The sequence below is a fragment of the Pseudophryne corroboree genome, chromosome 6 (assembly GCF_028390025.1).
Source record: "Pseudophryne corroboree isolate aPseCor3 chromosome 6, aPseCor3.hap2, whole genome shotgun sequence".
Classification (NCBI taxonomy): Eukaryota; Metazoa; Chordata; class Amphibia; order Anura; family Myobatrachidae; genus Pseudophryne; species Pseudophryne corroboree.
Genome location: NC_086449.1, coordinates 725939872 through 725952851, shown reverse-complemented (window position 1 = coordinate 725952851; position 12980 = coordinate 725939872). Strand labels below are relative to the sequence as shown.

Sequence of the window (12980 nt, the reverse complement as noted above, 5' to 3'; positions counted from 1 at the left end):
GTCGACATGCATTAGATCAACAGGGACAATAGGTCGACATGGTCATCAGGTCGACATGTACTAGGTCGACAGGTCTACAGGTCGACATGGGTTTTTTGACTGTTTTTGGTGTCGTTTTCTTCATAAAGTGACGGGGAACCCCAATTAGTGCACCATGTCCCCTCGCATGGCTCACTTCGCTCGCCATGCTTCGGGCAAGGTGCCTCGCTTCGCTCGGCACAGGTTACCGTTCCCATCGTAGTCCACGTGGATCGTTAAGTATGAAAAAATCCCCAAAATGATTTAAAAAAACCCCCCAAAAAACTCATGTCGACCTTTTGACCTGTCGACCTAGTACATGTCGACCTAATGACCACGTCGACCTATTGACCATGTCGACCTAATGCATGTCGACCTTCAGTGGTCGACCTAATGATTGTCGAGCTAAGCTGTGTAGACCTAATGACCGTATCCCATGCCAGAGGGGTGCTGTCATGATGTAAATAGGCTAATAGACAGGACTGTGAGGGAAGCATAAACCTCCTTGGCCAGTTCTGTGGCACGCTGCTTGGCTTGGTCCCAAAGTTTTCACCCAGTTTCCTGCCAGGAGAACAGTGATTTTTTTACTGTTGCATCTAGCCATGGAGGAAAGCCACACCGTATTGTCCATATATTGCTGTGCTTCCTGGTTGCCCCTCTGAGAGAATATCTCCCCTTGTCTATTTTCCCTCGCATTGGCCTGCTCCTTCCTCCTCCTTTTCTCCATAGAGTCCTGTGGAGATTTTATGCAACCATTTTATTGCTGGCTACAGTGTCTGATAATGCAATTTGCTGTTTCAAATTCAATGTAATATTGAATTGAATGTAGTGGCTGCAATGAAAAAGAAGAGATAGAGCAGTGGTTCTCAAATTGTGTGCCGTGGCTCAATGCGTGGCGAGCGCAGCTAGCCCGCAGGGGACATGCTGCGCTCACCGCCGGTATTCCAGCTGCCGGGATTCCGGCATCGGTCATCTGACTGCCAGGATCCCGACAGCCGAGATATCATACTGATTCCCATAAAATATAATAACTTACCACATCAAAATATTTTTTCCTAAACACGAAGCTGTACATATGGCCTCACTCAGACCACCAGCTGTCAACTTGTTTAGATCATAGCCAATTATAAACAGACCATGATTTGACAAAAATGAAGACATGATTTTATTTGATGCATTTGGTTTTATACTAGCTCATAACTATTTTATGGGGATCAGTATGATATACCGGGTGTTGGGTTCCCGGTGGTCAGCAGACCGATGCCGGGATCCCGTCAGCTGGAATACCGGCGGCGAGTGCAGCATGTCCCCATACAGGCTTGCTGTGCTCACTACGCTTTGGATCCGGCTCTATTTCCCCCCGGGTGGTGGCATGGACCACCCGAGTGTGGATTCCTGGCAGCGGTTGGTAGTCTGATGGCCAACATTTCACCGGCTGTCGGGATTCCACTGTCAGTATCCTGAACACTGGGATCCCAACAGCCAGCAAATTGACTGCCTCCCATTTAATGTTTAAACTTTTTTACAAAAAAGAGCACTGCCATGGGTACAAAAATTGCACCCAGCTATGCTGTTTCTGAATGAGTGGGAGGCACAACATGTTTACATCATTCTTTTGTTGAAGACCTAATCAGAAATATAGTCAATATAGCAATGATTTACTGTTTGTATGGACTGGTACTGGTACTGAGATGAATTTAAAAATGTTGTATATGACTTTAATTCCATAGATTGTAATTTTGCATTTACTTATAAAATGCACAAAAGCACAATTCATTACTTAGAAAAATGAAATTATAACAAGTACATAACTTGACTTTATTTTACCCTCTATCTCCAAATTGATAGGGAATGTCCCATACTCAGTTTATTTGCTTTAGATGAACTTTGTACTCCTGTCATGCTTACTGTTGTGCATTATATTTATACTGTTTGCTGTACTTATTTTTTATATTACCACTTTTAGAGCTTTTCTTTAGAAATGTAATTATTTACTTGTAATAAATAGTCTCCCACAATATAAAAAAAGCGCATGAAACTTCCTGTATCATGGTTTCAGCATGTCCAGTCTGCCTGTCCAGTGTTTCACAATGGCCCTCATTCGGAGTTGTTCGCACGGTAATTTTCTTCGCATCGCAGCGATTTTCCGCTAACTGCGCATGCGCAATGTTCGCACTGCGACTGCGCCAAGTAAATTTGCTAAGAAGTTTGGTATTTTACTCACAGCATTACGAGGTTTTTTCTTCGTTCTGGTGATCGGAGTGTGATTGACAGGAAGTGGGTGTTTCTGGGCGGAAACTGACCGTTGTATGGGAGTGTGTGAAAAAACGCTACCGTTTCTGGGAAAAATGCGGGAGTGGCTGAAGAAATGGGGGAGTGTCTGGGCGAACGCTGGGTGTGTTTGTGACGTCAAACCAGGAACGACAAGCACTGAACTGATCGCACTGGAAGAGTAAGTCTCGAGCTACTCAGAAACTGCAACTAGAAATCTTTTCGCAATATTGCGAATCTTTCGTTCGCTATTCTGCTAAGCTAAGATTCACTCCCAGTAGGCGGCGGCTTAGCGTGTGCAATGCTGCTAAAAGCAGCTTGCGAGCGAACAACTCGGAATGAGGGCCAATGTTCCACTGCATGATTTTCAGCTCTCGGTCTGTGAACAACACAGACCCGCTCCACAACTTGCATTGTTTGAATATGATCGTTTTTTTTTAAGTCTTCTATTAAGGCATTGCAATACTTGTGATAGTTGTTTGCCTCTTTTAAAATTAACTGGAGGCTGATCCCTTACTGACTCATAGAAGAGTAGCAGCAACATTAAATGGCTGCTCCACCCAACCAAACTGGGAAACACTAAAGAATCCCCACCTCATTTCTATGGCACCAATTAGTTGGGTATTGGGGGTTATTTATTTCCCTTTGGAGAACCCTTTGTAGCACAGGTGCAATGGAATGCCAAATTAAAACTGAATAATTAATGTAGGAGGTGTTCTGGTTCCTAAATATGCAGTTTAAGAAATAAAAGCAAAAATGATTAAGAAAATGAAGTTTATTGTTTGCAGTTAACATAGTAGATTTCAAAAGAATGCAAGAATACAAGTTGAGCTTTGGAACCTTATGCCACCTTCTTGCTAACACGTTTAAATGTTACTCCACCAGCTACTGATGTCTGAAAGATAAGAGATATAAAATGGAGTCAGGCATATAAAACATGCAGCTTTTATAAAGGACAAGCACACACATACATACACATATGTTTACATATGCAATTATACTGTTGTACACTAATTATTAACCACTTTGCATTATTTGCCCACAGGCAGGGCCACTGTGAGCAGCCACGTCCCGGGTACTGAGGGGGGGTGTCCATATCTGTGAGGTGTGGCTACGCCCCCATCATCAAAGGTCGCAGCTGACCCTGGCCAAGCCGCTCCAATATGCCCGGCCCAGTTAATTAGAACCCCACCCCCTTGGTGCCCTGCTCACAGCCCTCTCATTATATATTTGTAACTTTGGCACTGTGGATCTGGTTTCAATTGGCAAAAAGCCCTATTGCTGGTGACATCACTTCTATATCCAGTACTGTAGTAAGATTTGTTGCTTTTAAGCGTGGTAAAATATGCTTTATTTTGTATCTATATTTTAACTTTTTTATTTATTTTTCCCCCACATTAGTGGAACAGAGAGCTGACCCAGAGAAAGGGGCCTATAGATAAACGAGCCCATGTCAGCTTTTATTTACCTAAACAACGCGCTCACAGACAAGGCTGCAATTATAGAATGCCTTTTCAATGAACATATATTTTTAGTAAACCTGGAAGCTTTAAGGGCATAGTTATAACAAAATATTTTTACCTGAAAACGCCCATTTTTGAGGGATGGCTGCAAATACTAAGGATCCCATGAATATATGTGCGGAGGACCGCAGCAAACATGACAGCTATCTGCAGCAATACCCCCATTTTCCAGCACATGCACAGACCCCTAAACTGCTGAATTTACAAAGACTGGCTATTAGCTATTATAGTCTCTGGGCTACACTGCATACATCATTCCTGGAAATGGCATTTAGCATTGCAGGGTTGAACACATTTCCAGGACATCTCATCTTACGCAGTACAACTTACGCAAAATCACATCGGCAAAGCTCAGTGGGGACGTGTCAACACAACTTGCAGGCTATGCAGGGACGTACATAAGCATAGATATGTCTGCTCTCAGATCTCAGATGATGTGCTGCACCGAGTTTAGGCTGCTGTCAGTGTGTACTGATGATGACTTAGGTGTCTATGTACTAAGCCTTGGATGGAGATAAAGTGGTCGGAGATAAAGTACCAGCCAATCAGCTCCTACAGTATCTGCCATGTCACACTCTGTTTTTGAAAAAGGAGCTGGTCGGTTGGTACTTTATCTCTCTCCACTTTACCTCTCTCTCCGAGTCTTAGTACATAGACCACTAAGAGCAGGGACAGGGAGCAGTGCAAGATGGGTACAGTACATCTCCGCCTGTGGGTCAATATACTGTATGCTATTTCCTACGCTCATGCCGGATTTTATATATATATATATATATATATATATATATATACTGTATATGCAATGAACAAAGTGCAAACAGCTTTTCCACTGAAAAAACTGATATATACCTGTACTGATTTGCTAACACTGAAGTCCATTTAAATGACCCATCACATTGAAAGAAAAAGCCTATAGTCTGTATTATCAGAATTTCTCATCATTCTATTATATAAAATCTGATATCCTACAATACCTATTACTTACCTGCTTGTGTCTGTGGCATTTTAATGCCCTGGTGGAGGGGGTGGGGGGTGGAGGTGCGTATCCCTCCCCCCCCCCTCCCCTCCCAAACCACCCACTCAGTGATAACTGGGAATACAGCGTGTGTGCAGTGGATAGTAAAGATACCACTGCTGACCCTTTACATAGGGAAGGGGACCCACTACTTGGAACCTCACTGCGCTCACCATGCAGCAGGCTCGGTGGCTCGCTGCGCTTGCCACAGGTTCTATTCCCACTCTATGGGTGTCGTGAAATAGCCCCTGGTCAACATGCTGACCGGCGGGATTTTCAGACGACGGGATTCTGGCGTCGGTATTGTGGCCGGCGGTCTCCTGACAGCTGGTCACATAAATGTGTTGTGCGCCCTGCACCCATGGCCTGTGGATTATTTTTGTGCATCACCAAAAAACTCATTTCAGCAGCAAAATCCACTATTTCAACTTTCCTGATCTATCGAAAACTACATAATTGAGTCCCATAGACTACAAATGACAGACCTCATTGATTACAATGATGACTATCGCCTAGCCAGCTGATTACAGGGTGCATTAGAGGGAGGGTATGCTTGATCAACAGTAACTAGTAGGCTAGGCATCAGATCAGAGCCTGCTCTAAGCACAGGCAAACTAGGCAAATGCTTAGGGCAATTAGTATGCCTAGGGGCACAAGCAGCTTCTGCTGATTAAAATGATATGCGGCATGCCTATATTCTGTATGTGACTGCGGCTGTATCTGCATACGAAATGCTGCGTTACCGTGTATCCCTGGAAATCACTGTAATGCAGCATTTCATATGCAGATACAGCCTCAGTCCTACACAGAATATAGGCATGCTGCATATTATTTTAATCAGCAGAAGCTGCCTGTGCATCCTATCCACATAGTAATGCAAATAAGATGCATTTTCATCAAAAAAAGGAACCCAACGTTAGCAGAGCTGCCAGCTGACTTGCGCCAGGCATCTCCTGCTGCATGGCATATTAAGGCAAGATGTATGTGGACACATCTGTATCCAAGCAGAGGCAGAGGTCATAGTGTTAGCAGCCGTGTGAGTGCTGCATGCAGGTGGGTTGGTTGTGCAGTAGTGTTTGGCATATGTGTAAGGGGCATTATGTGTGTCATGTGAATAAATACATTAATAATGTGCGGCAAATTTGTAAGGGGTACTATGTGTGTCATTATGTGTATAGGTGCACTAATAATGTGTGTGCATATGTGAAAGGGACATTATGTGTGTCATTATGTGTATAAGGGCATTAATAATGTGCGGCATACGTCTAAGGGACAGTATGTGTATAAGGACATTAATAAAGGATGGCAATAATATGTAAATTGCATTATGTTTATAAGGACATTAATAATGTGTGTCATGTGTGAGGGGCATTACTCTGTGGTATTATGTGTATAAAGGCATTACTAATGTGTGGCATTGTGTGTATAAGGTGCACTACTGTGTGGCGTAACGTATAGAAAGGGCACTACAGTGTGGTCTAATGTGAATAAAAAACAATATGGTGTAGGTGTAATGTGAAAGGAGCAATTCAGTGTTATGTAAGGAATAACGTATATCAGGTAAAGTGGTACTACTGTGTGATGTAACGTGAATTAGGGACACTATCGCATGATAAAATGTGAATAAAGTTGCACTACTGTGTGGCGTAATTTGAATTGGGTGTACTATTTTGTAACCATGCCCCTTCCCAGCAAAGAACACACTCCTTTTTGGGCTGTGCGCCAAATGTGTGCACTGTTCCTATATAAAATATAGGGGGTAGGAACCTCCTTATGAGGACTGCTATGGGTGAGGGGTGATGGTGCTTGGAAAGGGGTGCAGGGTCAGAGGCAGAACAAGCGGTGGTGCTAGGGGGCCCCAGCCAAATTCTTGCCTAGGGCATCATATTGGTTAGGGCGGGCTCAGCATCAGATACAGAAACCGCTTCTGCTGCTGGTAACAACTACGCAATGCATCAAATTACGACAGACAACAGTGTCAGATGGCCCTATCAAGGTTTGTTGTTATCTCAGAATAAATAAAAAAAATTTCAATTACAATTTATAACTGTAATTATTAAAATATGGAAAAGCCTGTCAGAGAAGACTCATACCAACTGCTGGATGTTTTTTTTTAAAGGTGTATGTCGATGCTTCAAACCATTTAAAAAGCAGAAGTTGGCGTGTTGCCAATAGCAAACAATCAGATTCTAGTTATCATTTACCTACTACATACATTTTTACATTCTAGCAGCTGTTTGGAAACTGTGGGCCTATGTCAAGGTTGATTGCAAAACAACATTTTCCTCTAATAGGCAAAACAATGTGCACTGCAGGGGGGGGCAGATATAACATGTGCAGAGAGAGTTAGATTTGGGTGGGGTGTGTTCAAACTGAAATCTAAATTGCAGTGTAAAAATAAAGCAGACAGTATTTACCCTGCACAGAAACAATATAACCCACCCAAATCTAACTCTCTCTGCACATGTTATAAATGACCCACCTACAGTGCACATGGGTGGTCATTCCGAGTTGTTCGCTCGTTGCCGATTTTCGCTATATTGAGATTAGTCGCTTACTGCGCATGCGCAAGGTTCACAGAGCGCATGCGCTTAGTTATTTTACACAAAAGTAAGGTATTTTACTCACGGCATAATGAGGAATTTTCATCGTTCTGGTGATCGGAGTGTGATTGACAGGAAGTGGGTGTTTCTGGGCGGAAACTGGACGTTTTCTGGGCGTGTGCGAAAAAACGCTGGCGTTTCTGGGAAAAACGCGGGAGTGTCTGAAGAAACGGGGGAGTGTCTGGGCGAATGCTGGGTGTGTTTGTGACGTCAAACCAGGAACGAAACTGACTGAACTGATCGAAATGGCTGAGTAAGTCTGGAGCTACTCAGAAACTGCTAAGAATATTCTATTCGCAATTCTGCTAATCTTTCGTTCGCAATTCTGCTAAGCTAAAATACACTCCCAGAGGGCGGCGGCTTAGCGTGTGCAATGCTGCTAAAAGCAGCTAGCGAGCGAACAACTCGGAATGAGGGCCATGGTTATGCCCATTAGAGGAAAATGTGGTTTTGCAATTAACCTTAAATTCGGCCCTGTGTTCTGATTATTGTGTATTCGTGGGAGACATGGTATGAAATAATCCATCACACATCACTTTAAGGGCCCCATACACTACAACGATAATGCCCGATTTCATCCGATTTCGTCCTTTTGGGCCGATAAATCGGATGAAAAGTATCAAATCGTATGTGTTTTACATCCAATCCAAAGTGTGGTCCCGAGAGCATCGGATCGGAGCCCCTAGATTGTTAGTGCTGCACTCATGATATCTCTGATCCCACAGGCATGGCTGGGATTGCATAAGATACATCGTATGCAAAAGGACCGTATATGTATCTTATGCGATCCTGCCACCTGGGAGGCTGCCGGGCGGTTCAAGGGAAATCTTATGCGACATGAGAGTCAGACATGTCGCTGTAGTGTATGGGGCCCTTTAGATTGAACATTGCATTAGTTGTTATAGCAATGATTTCATCAAGGGTATGTCTAGCATGTAAAGCATTTGGGTTGTGTATGTGTGACTGGAGGTCAGGAGACCGTCGGTCACAATACCGACGGCGGGATCTCGGCATTCACATTCCCGGCAGGGGGGCGAGAGCAGAGAAGCGCCTTGCGGGCTCGTTGCACTCGCCACAGGTTCTATTCCCACTCTATGGGTGTCGTGGACACCCACAAGTGGAAATAGTGCCTGTGGGTCGGTATACCGACCATCGGGATAGTGAGGGGGCGGGATGTTGGTGCCGGTATTGTGAGACCGCCGCCGGTCACATAACTACATCCCACACATTCCTACTACTTCTCTGATAACAGCCAGGACTGCCTAGGGATAGTCACTTATCATAAAAGAGAGATCACATGATGTAATACATACATAACGTAATACAACTAATGTTTTACCTCCACTAGATTCCCGCCTACAATCTCTGAAGTGTGATTGTATTTAGGGAAATCCACAACGAGTTTTCCACCTTCCAGTCGGACAGTTGCCTGCAATTAAAGATTTCCTTTAGTTTCATCATACAGCAGATTTCAAGAGAAAAGAATTGCAGCAGTGTTATGTATGTAGTACTAAGATTGCACAGTGTAGGCAGTAGGTGCGCTGAGAAGGGCAGAATGTGGCCATATACAGGGCAGTGTGACCACAGCGAGGGTTTTGGGACCCCTCTGTAGATGTTGTGCGATATCAGAAGCGTAGCTTTCTGTCTTTGTACCTGCCCCTACAGTATGCATCGAATTTTTAACCAAGTAGAAGAAAATGTTCATATGATCTAGTAAATAAAATACACATCTTGGGGTTGGATTATCAGTGGGCGAAAAACCATTGTGTGGCAATTCAAGAGAGTTTTTAATTAAAGGAACATTGGTTGGGATTGCCTAGTGCCACAGAAGTGTTACCACACCCAAGAGGCAATGTATGAAACCTTGGAGAGAGATAAAGTACCAATCAACCTGCTCCTGTCATTTTTCAAACACAGCCTGTAACATGGCAGTTAGGAGCTGATTGGTTGGTACTTTATGTCTCTCCACTTTATCTTCCTCCAAAACTTGATACATCTCTGCTCCTGGGTTAAGTGAACATTCCCTTAAAATGACACTTACCTACTCCCCCCCCCCCCCCCCCCCCCTTTGCAGAAGGAGATTTTGCCCCCAGTGGTGGAACAGAGCATGCTGTCACTAAGGTGCCCAGATGTGAGAGCCCAATTATTCCAGGTCACTTTCCCCCTCCAAGGCCCTTCTGCTCACATCCCTGCCAGACCATGCGTGTCAGGAAGATTCAGAACATAGACCGAGGTGGATAAAGTGACATCACTAGGCCCCTATTATTAAATAAACTATGTTAAGTGAAATTTCAAAAAGTTGCATGAAAGTGCAATTTTCCTTCAAACTGTAGAAACTAAACAGCATTCCATTTTACCTGTCTAGTACCAGTTAGACAATAAAAGCAAATCCCTGATTGGTTGACAGGGTTTTTGTAAATACTATAGGGGAGTTGTATTAAGCCTTGGGGAGAGATGAAGTGGAGAAGCTGTATAATGTAAACAATGAGCTTCCAACTGTCTAGAACAGTCTTTAAAATGACAGTAGCTTTGGACAGCTATTCCACTTTATCTCTCTCCGACGCTTGATACATCTCCCTTTATTTTTCAGCAAATAGCCCCAATTAAGTGTCGAAGCAGTGGCTGTGTAAGGTGCCACTTATCGGCTGGTTGGAGGTTATAAAGCCAGGTGTGCTTTACACTGACTGTGAGTGTAAATAATCACGTCCATATCTGGCAGGTAGTGGCGGCTTACAGCAGAGGAAATAAAGCCCAGAGTACTGAAACAATGGATGATAACTAATAGCTGGGTCTATGCCTCCTGTACAACGACAGCAGGAATTCATTGGTCATAATTACTCACCTTAAACTTCTTCCCAGCCATAGTCTCTAGCTCTGACTCCTGACCAACAGTGAACTTATTGGTGAGGGTGAATCCCGGATATATCTGAGACCAGGTGAAATCATTGCCGCTCTGCACTACTTCCGTGGTGTATTTGTAGTCTCTCCCTTTCTCAATTTTCTCATCAGGAATGCCTGTACCAAAAGAGGTTACATGTTATAGTTGTACTAAGCCCAAACAAAATGCCAGTATTCTTTCTAGACGTTCTATGTGCAATTTCACATGCTGATTCATTGTTTCAGCCTTATGCACAGTGACAAGGCATCACTTGTGTAATACCATTTCCGTTAATTGAACATCTTTTATACGTTTTATGCCTAAACTATATTATTGGTTGGATGAAAACAGGCTAAATAATTTTAATTAAAGCACATGATTGTATTTGTAAAGCAAGCAAACTCCACAGTGATAGGGCTCTGGTTTGTATCAATGTGAAGCAACAGTACTGGCCACTGTGCCACTATGCTGCATGGTAATTATACATGATCATGACTTCACCAAAATATTTAGGTAACTATCATTTTATGTAACATAGATGCACGTAAGAAAAGCATTTTATGGCAATACGGTTGGTGTAATGGTTAGCATTACTGCCTCACAGCACTGAAATTCCAACCATGGCCCCACCCGTGTGTTGAGTTTGTATGTTTTCACTGTGTTTGCATGGGTTTCCCCAGAGTACTCCGGTTTCCTACTACAATTCCAGTTGTGGAGGTTTATTGGCCACAATTCCAGTTAGGAGGTTTATTGGCTCCCAACTAACCCTAGGGATATATTTACTAAAGGTCGAATTTCATTGTTTTATTTTATCAATTTTAAATCTATGCATATCAATTTAGATCAATACTGTGTTTCAGAGGCTGTAACACACATTTACTAACAGATTATTTTGTATATTAAATTTTAAATGTTAGTATATTTGTGTTTTAAGTCCCTGAAACACAACACCAATTTAGATTCATTTCAATCAATTTAAAATAGATGAACATATAGATTGTAAGCTCCGCTGGGGACTGATGTGAATGGGTAAATGTTCTCTGTAAAGAACTGTGGAATATGTGTGTGTTATATAAATAAATAAGTGTATGTTTGTTAGGCTGTGTCTTGGGCATGTAGCCAGAGTTACTCGCTATTTGTGTGCATGCATTGTGAACCCAAAATTCAGACGGATCACCTGCAACTTGCATGGGGTAGGTGAAAATGCTAATGATAATGGCTGCTTTCGTGCATGGAAAAAGTGTATAGTCACATTAGTATTCCATCTATGTAATCCATTCGCATTTATAACACACCCATATTCAGACCTTTGTGTGACTCAGAATCAGACTTGTTAAGGAGGTAATCTAGGCTGAATTTTTTAGATCCCAATGACATAGTTGAGGAGATGTTTTTGAAAAAAGGTGAACACTAATATAGCGAGCTGTCAGATTCTTATTTTACAAACTCTGTCTCCATTATGCATCTGGGTGTTTCCCCCACAGACACCTATTTAGCAGTAGTCAGACACCTTCACTCATGTAAGAAACGTAGCCCTACAAACAGAGAACCAAACACAAAGGCCCTCATTCCGAGTTGATCGGTCGCAAGGCGAATTTAGCAGAGTTACACACGCTAAGCCTACGCCTACTGGGAGTGTATCTTAGCTTCTTAAAATTGCGACCGATGTATTCGCAATATTGCGATTACACACTACTTTGCAGTTTCTGAGTAACTTCAACCTTACTCTGCCTGTGCGATCAGTTCAGTGCTTGTCGTTCCTGGTTTGACGTCACAAACACACCCAGCTTTCGCTCAGACACTCCCCCGTTTCTCCAGCCACTCCTGCGTTTTTTCCGGAAACGGTAGCGTTTTCATCCACACGCCCATAAAACGCCGTGTTTCCGCCCAGTAACACCCATTTCCTGTCAATCACATTACGATCGCCGGAGCGATGAAAAAGCCGTGAGTAAAAATACTATCTTCATTGTTAAATTACTTGGCGCAGTCGCAGTGCGAATATTGCGCATGCGTACTAAGCGGATTTTCATTGCGATGCGATGAAAAATACCGAGCGAACGACTCGGAATGAGGGCCAATGACTTCTGTCTTGTGCAGAGTTGATAATGAAATTGCTATGTAAAATTTCTGGTGATCTAGGAAAATATCCGATGAAGTAATACTTACCAATGAGCTTCATGAAGCTGTCATAGTTGTCCTGGGACTCAATCTCATATTTCCCAGTGAAAGGCATGGCGGTGGTGGTGTTGCTGCTCTGGGAAAGGACCTTCTAAGAATGGCCTCTGCAGTGAGTACAGACTGCCTGGAGGTTCCTCTTTTATATCCAGGACTCTGCGACTCCTTCTCCAAATTGATTTTCTTACCTCACTGAATTGTGCAATCCTGCAAATCAGTGTTACTGACCTATAGGTAAGTATCAGGTTCACACAGTTGTAAAACAATCAGCCAAGAAGCTAGTGGAATTTTTTTCTTCTTTCTCTGTCTAGATATGTATACAGCACACAGTATAATGTAATTCTAATACTACAATATGATACGGATATATGATAAATACCAGTGGTCAGCATAAGAAAGGAATTGCGTTGTCTTCTACTACAATAGTTACACTAGGAAGTATGAAAGTAACAAAACACAACTGGAGGACTCTTTTTCTCTTTATCATATTTCCATCA

The 12980-nt window shown here is 42.9% G+C and overlaps 1 protein-coding gene across 1 annotated transcript; it reads right to left on the bottom strand.

Moving 5' to 3' along the window:
• Nucleotides 1-3080: 3080 nt before the first annotated feature.
• LOC134935621 (gastrotropin-like) lies at nucleotides 3081-12583 on the bottom strand. The gene is made up of 4 exons (XM_063930560.1): nucleotides 12475-12583; nucleotides 10273-10445; nucleotides 8770-8859; nucleotides 3081-3184 (listed from the first exon to the last, which is right to left on the bottom strand). Exons 1-4 carry the CDS (start codon nucleotides 12539-12541, stop codon nucleotides 3131-3133), a joined length of 384 nt encoding a protein of 127 aa, XP_063786630.1. The 5' UTR covers nucleotides 12542-12583; the 3' UTR covers nucleotides 3081-3130.
• Between the last annotated feature and the right edge of the window lie 397 nt (nucleotides 12584-12980).

Coding starts and splice junctions, on each gene's coding strand:
- LOC134935621 (XM_063930560.1), bottom strand. CDS start 12,541: ATGCCTTTCACTGGGAAATATGAGATTGAGTCCCAGGACAACTATGAC. Junction 10,446..12,474: donor CAGCTTCATGAAGCTCATTG/GTAAGTATTACT, acceptor CTTTTGGTACAG/GCATTCCTGATGAGAAAATT. Junction 8,860..10,272: donor TGGCTGGGAAGAAGTTTAAG/GTGAGTAATTAT, acceptor CTTTAATTGCAG/GCAACTGTCCGACTGGAAGG.